Source organism: Symphalangus syndactylus, chromosome 1, assembly GCF_028878055.3.
Source record: "Symphalangus syndactylus isolate Jambi chromosome 1, NHGRI_mSymSyn1-v2.1_pri, whole genome shotgun sequence".
Taxonomy (NCBI): Eukaryota; Metazoa; Chordata; class Mammalia; order Primates; family Hylobatidae; genus Symphalangus; species Symphalangus syndactylus.
The window spans coordinates 28809396-28822700 of NC_072423.2; the positions used below are offsets into that span (position 1 = coordinate 28809396).

A 13305-nucleotide genomic window follows, 5' to 3' on the forward strand; every position below is an offset into this window, starting at 1 on the left:
TAAGAGATGGAGCAGAAAGCATCTTTAATGGGCACTTCTTTAAAACTCCAAAACATTTTGAAGATGTTTTAATACATGCTGGATACTTTTACAGGTGTACCTTTTCTCTTAAATGCAAATCAGAATAGATGTTTGCACAAGGCCTGCATGAGTCATCCCTAGTTCAGCAGCCTGGCCTTATTTGCATTAAACACCAGTTGCAGTTCCTTCTGATTATTCTCTGCAAATAACTCTTAAACCTGGGTAAGCTGCAAAATTAAATTAAATTAAACTTTAAAATAGCATGCTTAACCTTTGGGTAATTAGAAAACAGAAAAGAAAACATGGTCATTTAGGTCTTATTTATATAACTTGTTACAAAAGGTAACCACAGTTTTTCCTTTTGTGCACACAGTCGTTGGCAAAGGTGGATTCAGAATTTAAAGACATTAAGTAACAAATTTGCAGTACCTGACTGTGAAGTTCTCCATTGGAATTAAGGAATTTGAAAGGCCCTCTCCAATGTTAAAGCACTTTGGGAGGCAGAGGCAGGCGGATCACGAGGTCAGGAGATCGAGACCACGGTGAAACCCCGTCTCTACTAAAAATATAAAAAAAAAAAAAAATTAGCCGGGCATGGTGGCGGGCACCTGTAGTCCCAGCTACTGGGAGAGGCTGAGGCAGCAGAATGGCGTGAACCCGGGAGGCGGAGCTTGCAGTGAGCCGAGATTGCGCCACTGCACTCCAGCCTGGGTAACAGAGCGAGACTCTGTCTCAAAAAAAAAAAAAAAAAAAAAAAAAGCTACAAATTAAAGCCATATATTAGTTAGATGGGGCTGCTGTAACAAGGTACCACACACAGAGCAGCTTAAAGAACAGAAGTTTATTGTCTCACAAATCTGGAAGCCAGAAGTTCAAGATCAAGGTTTTGCAGGGCCATCTTCCCTGTGAGGGTGCTGGGGAAGGATCTGTTGCAGGATTCTCTCCTAGTTTCTGGAAGTTCCTTGGCTTGTGGCAGCATGTCTCCAAGGGATTTTATTCTAGTTACCCCTTATATGTCCTTGGGCAAAGAACTTAACCTCTCAGTTACAGTTTCTTTATCTGTAGAATGGGGATAATAATTTGATCCTCAACAAACAAAGTAAGCTAATGCGAATACATAGTGCAGAGCCGGATGCACAGAGCACATAGTTAGCTCTCTGTAAACGCACGCCACCATCATCCCAGGACAACATGGGGAGTTTCAGAAGCCTTACATCAGAAGTCTTACCATGGGTCCTTAAACTGATCAGATTTGTAGGAGAAGCTTGGACACATTCCTTATATTTGACCTGTTCGAACTCTGAAAGCCAGAACAGATAGAATTGCTGACTGTTGGTAGGAAGCTCTGTAGATATTTCAAGCCAAATGCAAGTATTTCCAAGGGACCTATAAAATATTAACCATATGTTTGCAGTAAAATCTTGGTCCAAAACTTAGGATATGAACTCTGCTGCCTTGGAAGAGTTTGTAGTCTAAGTTGAGTACTCTAAGCTGACTTTAAGTACAGCACAAGAGACAGTGATGAAATATCTCAGACCCAGAATTTGTAAAGGTGTTAACCTTCAGATGGATTGAGAGGTAAGGCTCTGTCGACCAGTCTTAGATGTTCAGGAAACCATGATAGTATCTAGAAAAGATACCAAGTAAGTGCCCTAATCATACTTAATGTGCCAATCACCTTAGTGTCTGTTTAAGCTTTGGAACATGTTTACATATAAATATTTGGAAATTTGAGACAGATTTACATATGAAAAGGTGCCATGTGGGAATTTTAAGAGCATCTGTTTGTATTTTCAACTGAAGCCACAGCTTTGGATACAGATCACTAAGGAGAGCCACTGACTTTTCTTTCTTTCTTTTTTTTTTTTTGAGATGGAGTTTTGCTCTTGTCACCCAGACTGGAGTGCAGTGATGTGGTCTCAGCTCACTGCAACCTCCGCCTCCCAGGTTCAAGCGATTCTCCTGCCTCAGCCTCCCAAGTAGCTGGGATTGCAGGTGCCTGCCACCACACCTGGCTAATTTTTGTATTTTTAGTAGAGATGGGATTTCACCATGTTGGTCAGGCTGGTCTTGAACTCCTGACCTTAGGTGATCCACCCACCTCGGCCTCCGAAAGTGCTGGGATTCAGGTATGAGCCACCATGCCTGGCCTAGGCCACTGACTTTTCAAGCTGTCTTTGTCACTGGCCCCTCTCCAGGGCACTCAAGGTCCATTGTCCTTAGTGCTAAGTAATGGTTGGGGATCTTTGCTGAGGATCAGCAAGGGTTCTTGAAGGAAATAGTGGACCCAGACTACATTTCATGCAGCTTAGGAGGGAGATGGAATCTTCTGTTTACTAACGCACCAGAAAGGTGTAATACAAGGGACAAAATGCAGCAAGTTTCATCTCTTCTGCCTTGACATGCAAACCATCCCTTCTCAGCTCACTTCCATGCACCATGCACGGTGGGTTCTATGAACCCACTTCCATGCTACCATTTTTGTTTTTGTAATCATTTGCAAAGAGACAGAATGATATTAAGAAAGTATCGGTGGCTGGGCACAGTGGTGGCTCACACCTGCAATCCCAGCACTTTGGGAGGTCAAGGCAGGTGCAACACTTGAGGTCAGGAGTTTGAGACGAGGCTGGCCAATATGGTGAAACCCTGTCTCTACTAAAAATACAAAAATTAGCTGGGCTTGGTGACGTAGACCTGTAATTCCAGCTACACAGGAGGCTGAGGCAGGAGAGAATTGCCTGAACCAGGGAGGCTGAGGTTGTAGTGAGCAGAGATTGCACCACTGCACTCCAGCCTGGGAGACAGAGTGAGACTCTGTCTCAAAAAAAAAAAAAAAAAAAAAAAAAAGTAAGCATCAGTGGGCATAATCCTAATGGCCTGATCCAACTTTTCTCCCCCTTTGAGCAGCACTGGGACAAATCATAAGAGATCTGGGGACAAACAGACCTGGTTGAAACCTCAATATGTGACCCTGGAGAAGTATGTCACCTAACCTCTCCAAGCCCACAAAATGAGGATAAGCCCTTCCTTTTGTGTGTGCTGTAAAAATTGCACGAAATGTACCCAGTATACAAGCAATTGCTCAGCAGTGTTTGGATATAGGGAGTGGATAGCTATTATTAATTGCAGATTATTTTGAAAGGAAAAACACACAGAGAATTATGTATCTTTCAGTGCAAATGTTAGTTCTAAAAACAAACGTATTATTTACAAAGCTGCAGTTATAGAACACAATTCTGATTTCTGCCTCACCCACACGGTTAATACTGTAAAACATTTCCTACGTTTCATCTGATAGTGTTAATAAAAATAGCTGTTATTTTTAATAGCTATACTAAAACATAAAAATGTTTAGGTCAGGGGTGGTGGCTCATGCATATAATCCCAACACCTTGGGAGGTTGAGGTGGGAGGATTGCTTGAGGCCAGGAGTTTGGGATCAGCCTGGGCAATGTAGTGAAACCTCATCTTTACAAAAATTTTCTCAAAATATTAGCCAGTTATGGTGTCATGTGCCTGTGGTCCCAGCTACTTGGGAGGCTGAGGTGGGAGGATCACTGAAGCCCAGGAGGTTAAGGCTGCAGTGAGCCATGATCGTGCCACTTAACTCCAGCCTGGGTGACAGTGCAAAGCCCTGCATCAGAAAAAAAAACAAAATTGTAAAACCATGAGATCTTGTTGGACACTCATGTGGTTTCCATTCCTGCTTTTTATAACTAATGACGCCAATCAAAAACTTTGTGGCCGGGTGCAGTGGCTCACTCCTGTAATCCCAGCACTTTGGGAGGCTGAGGCAGGCAGATCACCTGAGGTCAGGAGTTCAAGACCAGCCTTGCCAACATGGTGAAACCCTGTCTTTACTATAAATACAAAAATTAGTTGAGCATGGTGGTGCATGCCTATAATCCCAGCTACTTGGGAGGCTGAGGCAGGAGAATTGCTTGAGCCCAGGAGGCAGGGGTTGCAGTGAGCCGAGATCTCCCCACTGCACTACAGCCTGGGTGACAGAGCAAGACTCTGTCTCAAAAAAAATAAAATAAAATTTGTTTCAATGAGAGTACTTTCATTGAAGTATTCCTCTTGGAAAAGGCTCTATAAATGAGGTGATTGCTTCAAATATATCTTTAGTGTTTTGGGTACATAAAGCGTTGCCATCAGTAATATATATACTAATTTCAAGGCCAGAAGCAAGGTGGGTGAGGATTCATTCATCTCCACTGCTGACATTGAAAACATTGAATAGTGTCAACTGAATAGGCATAAAATGGTGTCTATGTTTTCATCAACTTGCCATTCTTTGATTGCTAGTAAGAGTCATCTTTTATTGTAGCATTTTATGTGTTTATTATTTCTATTTACTTATCTGCCTCTTCTACTGCCTTTTCATTCAAACAAGCCATTCCTAGTGAGTCTGGATGGGGAATATAAGTTGTCTCTCTGTAGATCAAAAGTTTCAAAGTTTATATTTTGTTCCAGAAAGCTATGATGTTTCGTATGTCTTTCGGGAGTGCAATCTTTGTATTAATAGCTTGGTGACTCTTTTAACATTAAAATTAATTCAGCTTGACAGACTTATTTTACCCTGGAGGGTTTGCTTCCAGGTAGCTGTCAATTATAAAGCTCTTATGACTTTGTATTACTCAAATGTGAATATAACTTAAAGCCTAATTATAGAGTCAATAGTAATGGGGTAAAAATGAGGCCATTGTCCCTAACAAGTAAGGATGACGCTTGAACATAAAAATAACAAGGCTTTTCTCCTGGCAATTTTCATTATTTACTATAAAAGTACATTGTGGATTGAGGCCGAGTCTCCAAAATAAACATCTGGGGAATGACAGCATTCTTATCCTATGGGAACCAGCCCCAGTCTTTTATTTACTTTTTTTTCCTTCATTTTCTAGACAAAAGAATGGCAGCCCCACCCTGCCTTCATTTTAAGCACATTTTTCTGGCTGCCACCACCCTAGTTCAGGCCTGTATTTCTTTTCTTCTTTTTTTTTTTTTTTTTTTTTTTTTGAGACAGAGTCTCACTCTGCCGCCCAGGCTGGAGTGCAGTGGTGCCATCTTGGCTCACTGCAACCTCTACCTCCCGGGTTCAAGCGATTCTCCTGCCTCAGCCTCCCAAGTAGCTGGGACTACAGGCGCACACCACCATGCCCAGCTAATTTTTGTATTTTTAGTAGAGATGGGGTTTCACTATGTTGGCCAGACTGTTCTCAAACTCCTGACCTCAGGCAGTCAGCCCATCTTGGCCTCTCAAAGTGTTAGGATTACAGGCGTGAGCCACCGCGTTCAGCCCAGGCCTGTATTTCTCCTTGCTGTGGCTAGATTCATGCACTGAGTGTTGGTGCTGAGTGTGTTGGTGGAGGTAATAAGGTGGAACCACTTGGTGTTCCAGGTGAAGAAACTGTGACAAGGAGATGCTGTTTCCAGGGTGACTTTTGAACAGTCTCCCTCCCAGGCTCTCACCTTCCCAGCCACTCACACTCCTCCCCCTGTCAGATGAGTGCTGTGCAGATCAGATTTCTTTCCTTTGCAGACACCTTCCGTGGGCCCTCTCACTCCCTGGAATAAAGCCTTGTCAAGGCTGCATGGGCTGCCTTACTTTTGGAGGTGGCTCCAAAACTACCTTTCCCCAGCTCTGCTCTTTCCCCCAGATCTCCCAGCTGTGCTGGCGCTCGGCCTTTCCATTGCATTTTTCTGCCTCTGAGGTTTTTTTGGTTCCTTAATATCTCTCTCCCACCCACCCCAAGTTCTTGCTCACCTCTGTGACTCCCAAGTTGCCCAGCTCAAAAACCGCCTAGGAAATAATGATTGATCTCACTTCACTCTTCAGTGGCATACATTGGGAAGCATTTTACATTTTAGAATTCATTGATGTAGGATGGATCTGCCTGTAGACCTCAAAGTTTGATTTATTTTGCTTGTCAAATTCTTCCTTTGCTTAGGGTTTTCTTGTTATTAATGATGTTGTTAGTAGGTGTGGGGAAGGGAGGGAAGCAGGTGATGTTGGGAGTGGGGAGCAGGCTCTGATGCTTCCTGGGCAGAGCTTGAATTCCAATCTGAATCCACGATGCGTTCACTGTACCACAGAGAGCACAGAGCTAGGATATGTGTGGAGACGGCCTGAATAGCCAGGAGCTAGATCACCTTGGGCAAGCTTTGAAACCACCTCAGTTTTTTCATTAGTAAGAAGGTAATGACATTGCCTGGCAACACGCCTCAGCATAGTTCTGTGACAATTGCATGAGACAATGTGTATGAAAAATCCTTTGTCCTGGAAGGGGCTGCCTTATATGGAGAAGAAGAAATATAATATTACTAGGAAATGCTGTGAGCCCATGGCAATGTTGGACTAAGAAATCCTTTGAACCTTGGCCAGGGGAATGAAAAAGCTGCTCATCTCTGAAACGTCAAGGTTTTGAGATTTCCCCTGTACCTTTTCTAATGACCGCCATTGAACTTGTACAGAATGAAACAAGAGCCAGTCTTATTTTTTTTTCTTTTTTTAATAGAGATGGGGTATTGCTCTGTCACCTAGCCGGAAGTTCAGTGGCAAGACCCTAACTCACTGCAGCCTTGAGCTTCTGGGCTCAAGCGATCCTTCTACCTCAGCCTCCCAAGTAGCTGGGACTATAGGTGCCCAGCTAATTCTTTAAATTATTATTTGTAGAGATGGGGTCTTGCCATATTGCCCAGACTCATCTTGAACTCCTGGCCTCAAATGATCCTCCTGCCTCAGCTTCCCAAAGTGCTGGGATTACAGGTGTGAGCCATCACACCCAGGCAGCCAATCTTCCTTTGTGAGAAAGGGCTCTGGGGCGGACTTTCTGAGGAATAGGGGGTGAAGCTGTGGACTCAGAGAAGCCTTTTCTATCATATGTAAAGATCCTGGCTGAATTGTCCCCACCACAGTGATACTGTTGATACCTTAGTTTTGTTATTTATCCCAGGCTTCTAGATTTTTTAGGTCCTGCCTTGGGAGGAAATAAAAAATGTAATCCTGTTCCTGCTGGGAACTGTAAATATGCTGTTTCTGTAACAGTATAAAGTTTAAATTTAATGTAGATCTTAGATACATTTTATTACTATTGCTTCATGAGATTCTTTATCTAATTACAACTGTCACCAAGTTTGTCATTTTACTTTCAAGAATACTGAGCATTGGCCGGGCGTGGTGGCTCATGCCTATAATCCCAGCACTTTGGGAGGCTGAGGTGGGTGGATCACTTCAGGTCAGAAGTTCAAGACCAGCCTGGCCAACAAGGTAACACCCTGTCTCTACTAAAAATACAAAAATTAGCCAGGTGTGGTGGCATGCACTTGTAGTCTCAGCTACTGGAAAGGCTGAGGAAGGAGAATCATTTGAACCTGGGAGACAGAGATTGCAGTGAGCTAAGATCACACCACTGGACTCCAGCCTGGGTGACAGAGTGAGACTCTGTCTCAAATAAGTAAATAAAAGAATACTGGGCAGATTCCAAACAGGGTATGGCATGTGTCTGGACTAACTAGGAAAACAGAGAAGATTTCTGCTGCCTTTTAGATGGGGGCTCTTTGGAATAACTTGGAAATAATAGTGGCTACATTGCGTGCCTGACCCTAGAATTATTACTTGTGATTAATGGTATGTGTATTGGTTATCGATTGCTGTGTAACAAGCTACTCTAAAACTTAGCAGCCTAAACCAACATGCACTTATTATCTCACAGTTTCCATGAATCAAGTATCGGAGCACAGCTTAATTGGGTTCTCCATATCAGGATTTCTCACAAGGCTACAATTAAGGTGCCAGCCCAGCCTGATGTCTCATCTGAAGGCAGGACTGAGGAAGATCTGCTTTCAAGTTCATGTAGTGATTGCACAATTCACTGCATTCCTTAAGGGCTCTTGGACTGAGGGCTCCAGTCCCTGCTGGCTGTTGGTCAATGCTCACTTCACATCTTGCCATGTGAGCCTCTCCATAGGGCAGCTGCTTCACCAAAGCAGGGAAGGGGAAAGAGTTGGCTGGCAAGAAGAAGTCACAGTTTCTTATAACCTAATCATGGAAGTGACATCTGAGATGCAAAAATAAATAAATAAATAAGAAAAAGAAAACCAACCAACAAACAAAAAGTTAAAACTCTCCAATGGTACAGCTTTAAGAAATTTAAAAAAAAAAAAAGTAGGGAGAAACAAGGCCTGGTGTGGTGGCTCATGCTTGTAATCCCAGCACTTTGGGAGGCTGAGGCAGGTAGATTACTTGAGCCCAGTTTGAGACCAGCCTACGCAACATGGCAAAACCCTGTCTCTTCTAAAAATACAAAAATGAGTCGGATGTAGTGGCTTATACCTGTAATCTCAACTACTCAGGAGGCTGAGGTGGGAGAATTGCTTGAGCCCAGAAGGCTGCAATGAGAAAAACAAATCAAAATGGCTAAAATGGTAAATTTTATGTACGTATATTTTACAACAATAAAAAATGTTTATATATGGTACCTTCAGAGTCACCTTGTTATATATATATATAACAAGGCTGTAGTAACCAAAACATAATATTGGCAAAAAAAAAAGACACATAAACCAATGGAACAGAATAGGGAACCCAGAAATAAATCCCCACATGCTAAAGAATGAAACTGGGCCCCTGTCTCTCATCATACACAAAAGTCAACTCAAGATGGATTAAAGACTTAAATGGGACCAGGTGCGGTGCCTCACACCTATAATCCTAGCACTTTGGGAGCCCAAGCCTGGAGGATCACTTGACCCAGGAATTCAAGACCAGTCTGGACAATGCAGTGAGACCCCATGGCTAAAAAAAAAAAAAAAAGGCATGGTGGCATGTGCTGGTAGTCCCAGCTACTTGGGATGCTGAGGTAGGAAGATTCCTTGAGCCCAAGAGTTCAATGCTGCAATGAGCTATGATTGTCCTACTACACTCTAGCCTGAGTTTCAGAGTGAAATCTTCCTTTCAAAAAAAAAAACAAAAAACAAAACCTAATAAAACTTTATACTAGAAGAAAACATAGGGAAAATGTTTTAGGACATTGGTCTAGGCAAAGATTTTATGGCTAAGACCTCAAAAGCACAGGCAACAACAACAACAAAAATAGACAAATAGGACTATATTAAACTAAAAAGCTTCTGCTCAGCAAGGGAAGCAATCAACAGTGTTTCCTGTTGAATAGGAGAAAATATTTGCAAACTATTCATCTAACTAAGGACTAGTATCCAGAAATACACAAGGAACTCAAACAACTCAAAAACAAATAATCCCTGCAGCCATAAAAAAGAATGAGATCGTGGTCTTTCCATGGACATGGATGAAGCTGGAAGCCATCTTTCTCAGCAAACTATCACAGGAACAGAAAAACAAACACCACATGTTCTCACTCATAAGCAGGAGTTGAACAATGAGAACACATGAACACAAGGAGGGGAACATCACACACTGTGGCCTGTTGGGGGCGGGGGGTGGGGGCAAGGAGTGGGAGGGCATTAGGACAAATACCTAAAGCATGCAGGGCTTAAAACCTAGACAACGGGTTGATGGGTGCAGCAAACCACCATGGCACATGTATACCTATGTAACAAACCTTCATGTTCTGCACATGTATCCTAGAACTTAAAGTAAAATAAAATAAAGACTTAGTAGGGAAATTTAGATTTAACATGGTGATGCCCATTTAGTGGAAAAGACTTAAAAAACTTAGCTCCATTTAATAAAAAATAATTTTAAAATAGTATAAACCATGAAAGTATACATACTGCCAGGAAAGTATAAATATAACTAGGGAAGTAGAAGTATAACCAATGAAAGTATAAGTACTGCCAGTGTTACTGGGGGTCCTTGCTCCCAGAGCTCCCAAGATGGTGGTGGGCCACTTCCAAAATGGCGGCAGGCCACTTCCAAGATGGTGGCAAGCCTTGTGTTCTCTGACTTGGGGTTCTTGGCCTCACGGATTCCAAGGAATGGAATCTTGGGCCATGCGGTGAGTGTTATAGCTGTATTAGAAGTCGTGGGTCACGGAAGAGAACCGTGGAACCCAGTGACTAGTGTTCAGCTCGATTAGGACGAACCCAGGCGCTTAGCCGTGCAGGAACAATGGCAAGGCTTTAGCCCAAGCAGGAGTGGCAATGGGCGCCTCGCTCGATCAGGAGCACAGTGGGCACCCTGCTGGATCCGGAGGGATGGAAGTCAGCGGGGGATCTGAGATGGCGGCAAAACAGCAGTGGTGGACGTCCAGCGAAAGCTCAGCTCCAGCGGAAACCAGAAGAGTGCAGTTGCAAGATTTAATAGAGTGAAATAGAGTGAAAACAGAGCTCCCATACAAGGAGGGGATCCAAAGGGGGTTGCCATTGCCGGCTCCCATGCCTGGGTTTATATCCTGATCCTTGTCCCTCCCGCTGTGCTCTCAGGCAACAGATGATTGGCTATTTCTTTACCTCCTATTTTTGCCTAATTAGCATTTAGTGAGCTCTCTAGCTCTCTGATTGGTCAGGTGTGAGCTCAGTTGCAAGCCTTTTGTTTAAAGGTGGATGTGGTCACTTTCCCAGCTAGACTTAGGGATTCTTAGTTGGCCTAGGAAATCCAGCTAGTCCTGTCTCTCACCAGGAAGGCTTGTGCTTGCTCCTGAAAAGCTAAGGCCAGAGGTAAAGACTATGGATTAGGGGATTGAATATTCTTTGAAGCCATAAGATAATGGCCTGAGGTGCTGAGGACCAGTAGTGCTAGGAACTTTGCATCCATGACTATAGGGCTCTTTAGAACTGTGCCACAGTACAGCATCATGCAGTAGAATCTAAGTTGTTCTTTGTAATAATGAATGCCAGCAATATTTTAAAATAATAATAATACCATTAAAAAGTGGGCAAAGGACATGAATAGACATTTTTCAAAAGGAAACATACAAATCACCAAGAAGTATATGAAAAATTAACAGTTAATGTTTATTGAATACTTATTGTAGGCTATGTACTGAGTTGACCATTTTGCATGCGTCATCTCACTTAAAATAATGTATGTCCCAGCCTGGCCAACATGGTGAAACCCCATCTCTATTAAAAATACAAAAATTAGCCAGACATGGTGATACACGCCTGTAATCCCAGATACTCAGGAGGCTGAGGTAGGGGAATTGCTTGAACCTGGGAGGCAGAGGTTGCGGTGAGCCGAGATTGCACCACTGCATTCTAGCCTGGGCAACAGAGAGATACTCTATCTCAAAAGATAATAATAATAAAATAATGTATGTCAGTTGTTGAAATTTTGGAAAATGAACAAGTGTGTGTGTGAATACCTGGGTGTTTTCTATATATATGGCTTTATAACTTACCTATTAAGTTAAGGTCATTAATGCAATGTCATCAAATACTCTTCTGATCATCTAAATTGTTGCACATTATCCTATAATATGAGATGCCACAATTTATTTACACAGTCGACAATTGTAACCCAGCTTGCTTTTGGCTTTTACTGTTTTATATAATACTTGGCAAAAATCCTCATATAAATATTTGAAAATTTCCTAAGTGTCCATTTGTGAATGTAAAAATTATTTTAGAGGTCTAAGATTTGATGCAAAACATGCAATCAGCTACATAGTTCTACTTGAGGCAATTTTCACCCAAAATATATCATAAACCATAGTATAAAAATAGAGCATAGACATCTCTTTGTGAAGCAGTTGTTTTTGCTTTAAATTTTTTTTTTTTTTTTTTGAGATGGAGTCTCACTCTGTCACCCAGGCTGGAGTGCAGTGGCGCTATCTCGGCTCACTGCAAGCTCCGCCTCCCGGGTTCACCCCATTCTCCTGCCTCAGCCTCCCGAGCAGCTGGGACTACAGGTGCCCGCTACCATGCCTGGCTAATTTTTTGTATTTTTAGTACAGACGAGGTTTCACTGTGTTAGCCAGGATGGTCTCGATCTCCTGACCTCGTGATCCACCCGCCTCGGCCTCCCAAAGTGCTGGGATTACAGGTGTGAGCCACCGTGCGTGGCTGCCTTAAATTTTTAATAATCATTGTGCAAGTTATTTAGCATTCCAGTGTTTTGATTTTTCTCCTCTGCTGGGTAGGAATAACAATAATACTGTTACTCACCATGGTGGTGTGGGAAGTTTCAAAGAGCCCATGTCTATAAAGTGCTTAGTGCAAGGCTTGGCATGCAGTTAACACAAAATAAATGCGAGCTGCTGTCATTAACAATACTGACTACACGGCACTGTGATGCTTATGTAAATGCCAGGCTGTGTGTCTGTAACCTGAGGTATTTGTGTAAATATTTTCCTAAAATAAATCTAAGTTTGTTCTTCTCACTTGTATGGAGTCATCTTATGCGGTAGATTCTCAAACGCAAATTCCAGATACAGAGTGGGCAGTGATAGTTAGGAAGATAGAAAGGCTACGGAGTGTTCCTGGGAAGTCAGTAAACTTGGAAGAGCTAAGGTTATATTAAAAATGTTGTATCAGAACAAAGTCTCAGAATGTTAGCGTTAGCAGAAACCAGATATCTTAGAGCAATGGTTTGTCAACTTTGCCAGCAATCCACAGTAAGAAATTCAACTCCATTAACACTCACAATGCAAATAAACGTGTGAATGTGTACAACTATTTTATCAAGCAGTACTTATTATATGTGCTGTAATCTGATATTTTATAGCCTGTTTCATTTTATTTTAATGTTGATTGTTACCCACTAAATTTATTTCATTGGGTTGAGACCCCCTAATTTGAAATATTGCCGAAAATATATATATATATACACCCTTGTTTAAAAATATATATATATATACACACACCCTTGTTTAAAAATAAAAGGTTTGCAGCTACATATTTTTTAAAAAAATCTTACCCAAGCATTTAATCAGTACTGAATGGTTTTGTTCTTGTTTACATGTTAAGTTGAATTTGGGGGTACTATTCCAGAATATTTACATGTTAGACAATGTTCTGTAAAAGGGGCATTGTAACAGGATGCAGGCAGGATTCAACCAAAAACTGGGCAAGAGTCATAATTCACTCTGGTTTCTCTTTCCTTTTGAGCAGGTAGTTCCAATCTGCCAGCAGAATGAGTACAGAAAGAGACTCAGAAACGACATTTGATGAGGATTCTCAGCCTAATGACGAAGTGGTTCCCTACAGTGATGATGAAACAGAAGACGAACTTGATGACCAGGGGTCTGCTGTTGAACCAGAACAAAACCGAGTCAACAGGGAAGCGGAGGAGAACCGGGAGCCATTCAGAAAAGGTAACCACATGAAGTCCCGGTGACTAGGTCGCTTATAAATCTTCACGTGG

The 13305-nt window shown here is 42.3% G+C and overlaps 1 protein-coding gene across 5 annotated transcripts in view; it reads left to right on the forward strand.

The window, feature by feature from the left end:
- ATP8B1 (ATPase phospholipid transporting 8B1) overlaps nt 1–13305 on the forward strand; it is a 147420-nt gene that overhangs the window by 55072 nt on the left and 79043 nt on the right. For 3 of the 5 annotated variants that reach the window (XM_063639372.1, XM_055297963.2, XM_063639378.1), the window contains exon 2: nt 13053–13255. In XM_063639372.1, coding sequence (XP_063495442.1) covers nt 13075–13255 — 181 coding nt within the window. In that variant the 5' untranslated portion in view covers nt 13053–13074. Of the gene's footprint in view, nt 1–13049; nt 13256–13305 lie in introns of those variants that run through there. The other 2 variants (XM_055297954.2, XM_063639380.1) reach the window with 2 other exon arrangements.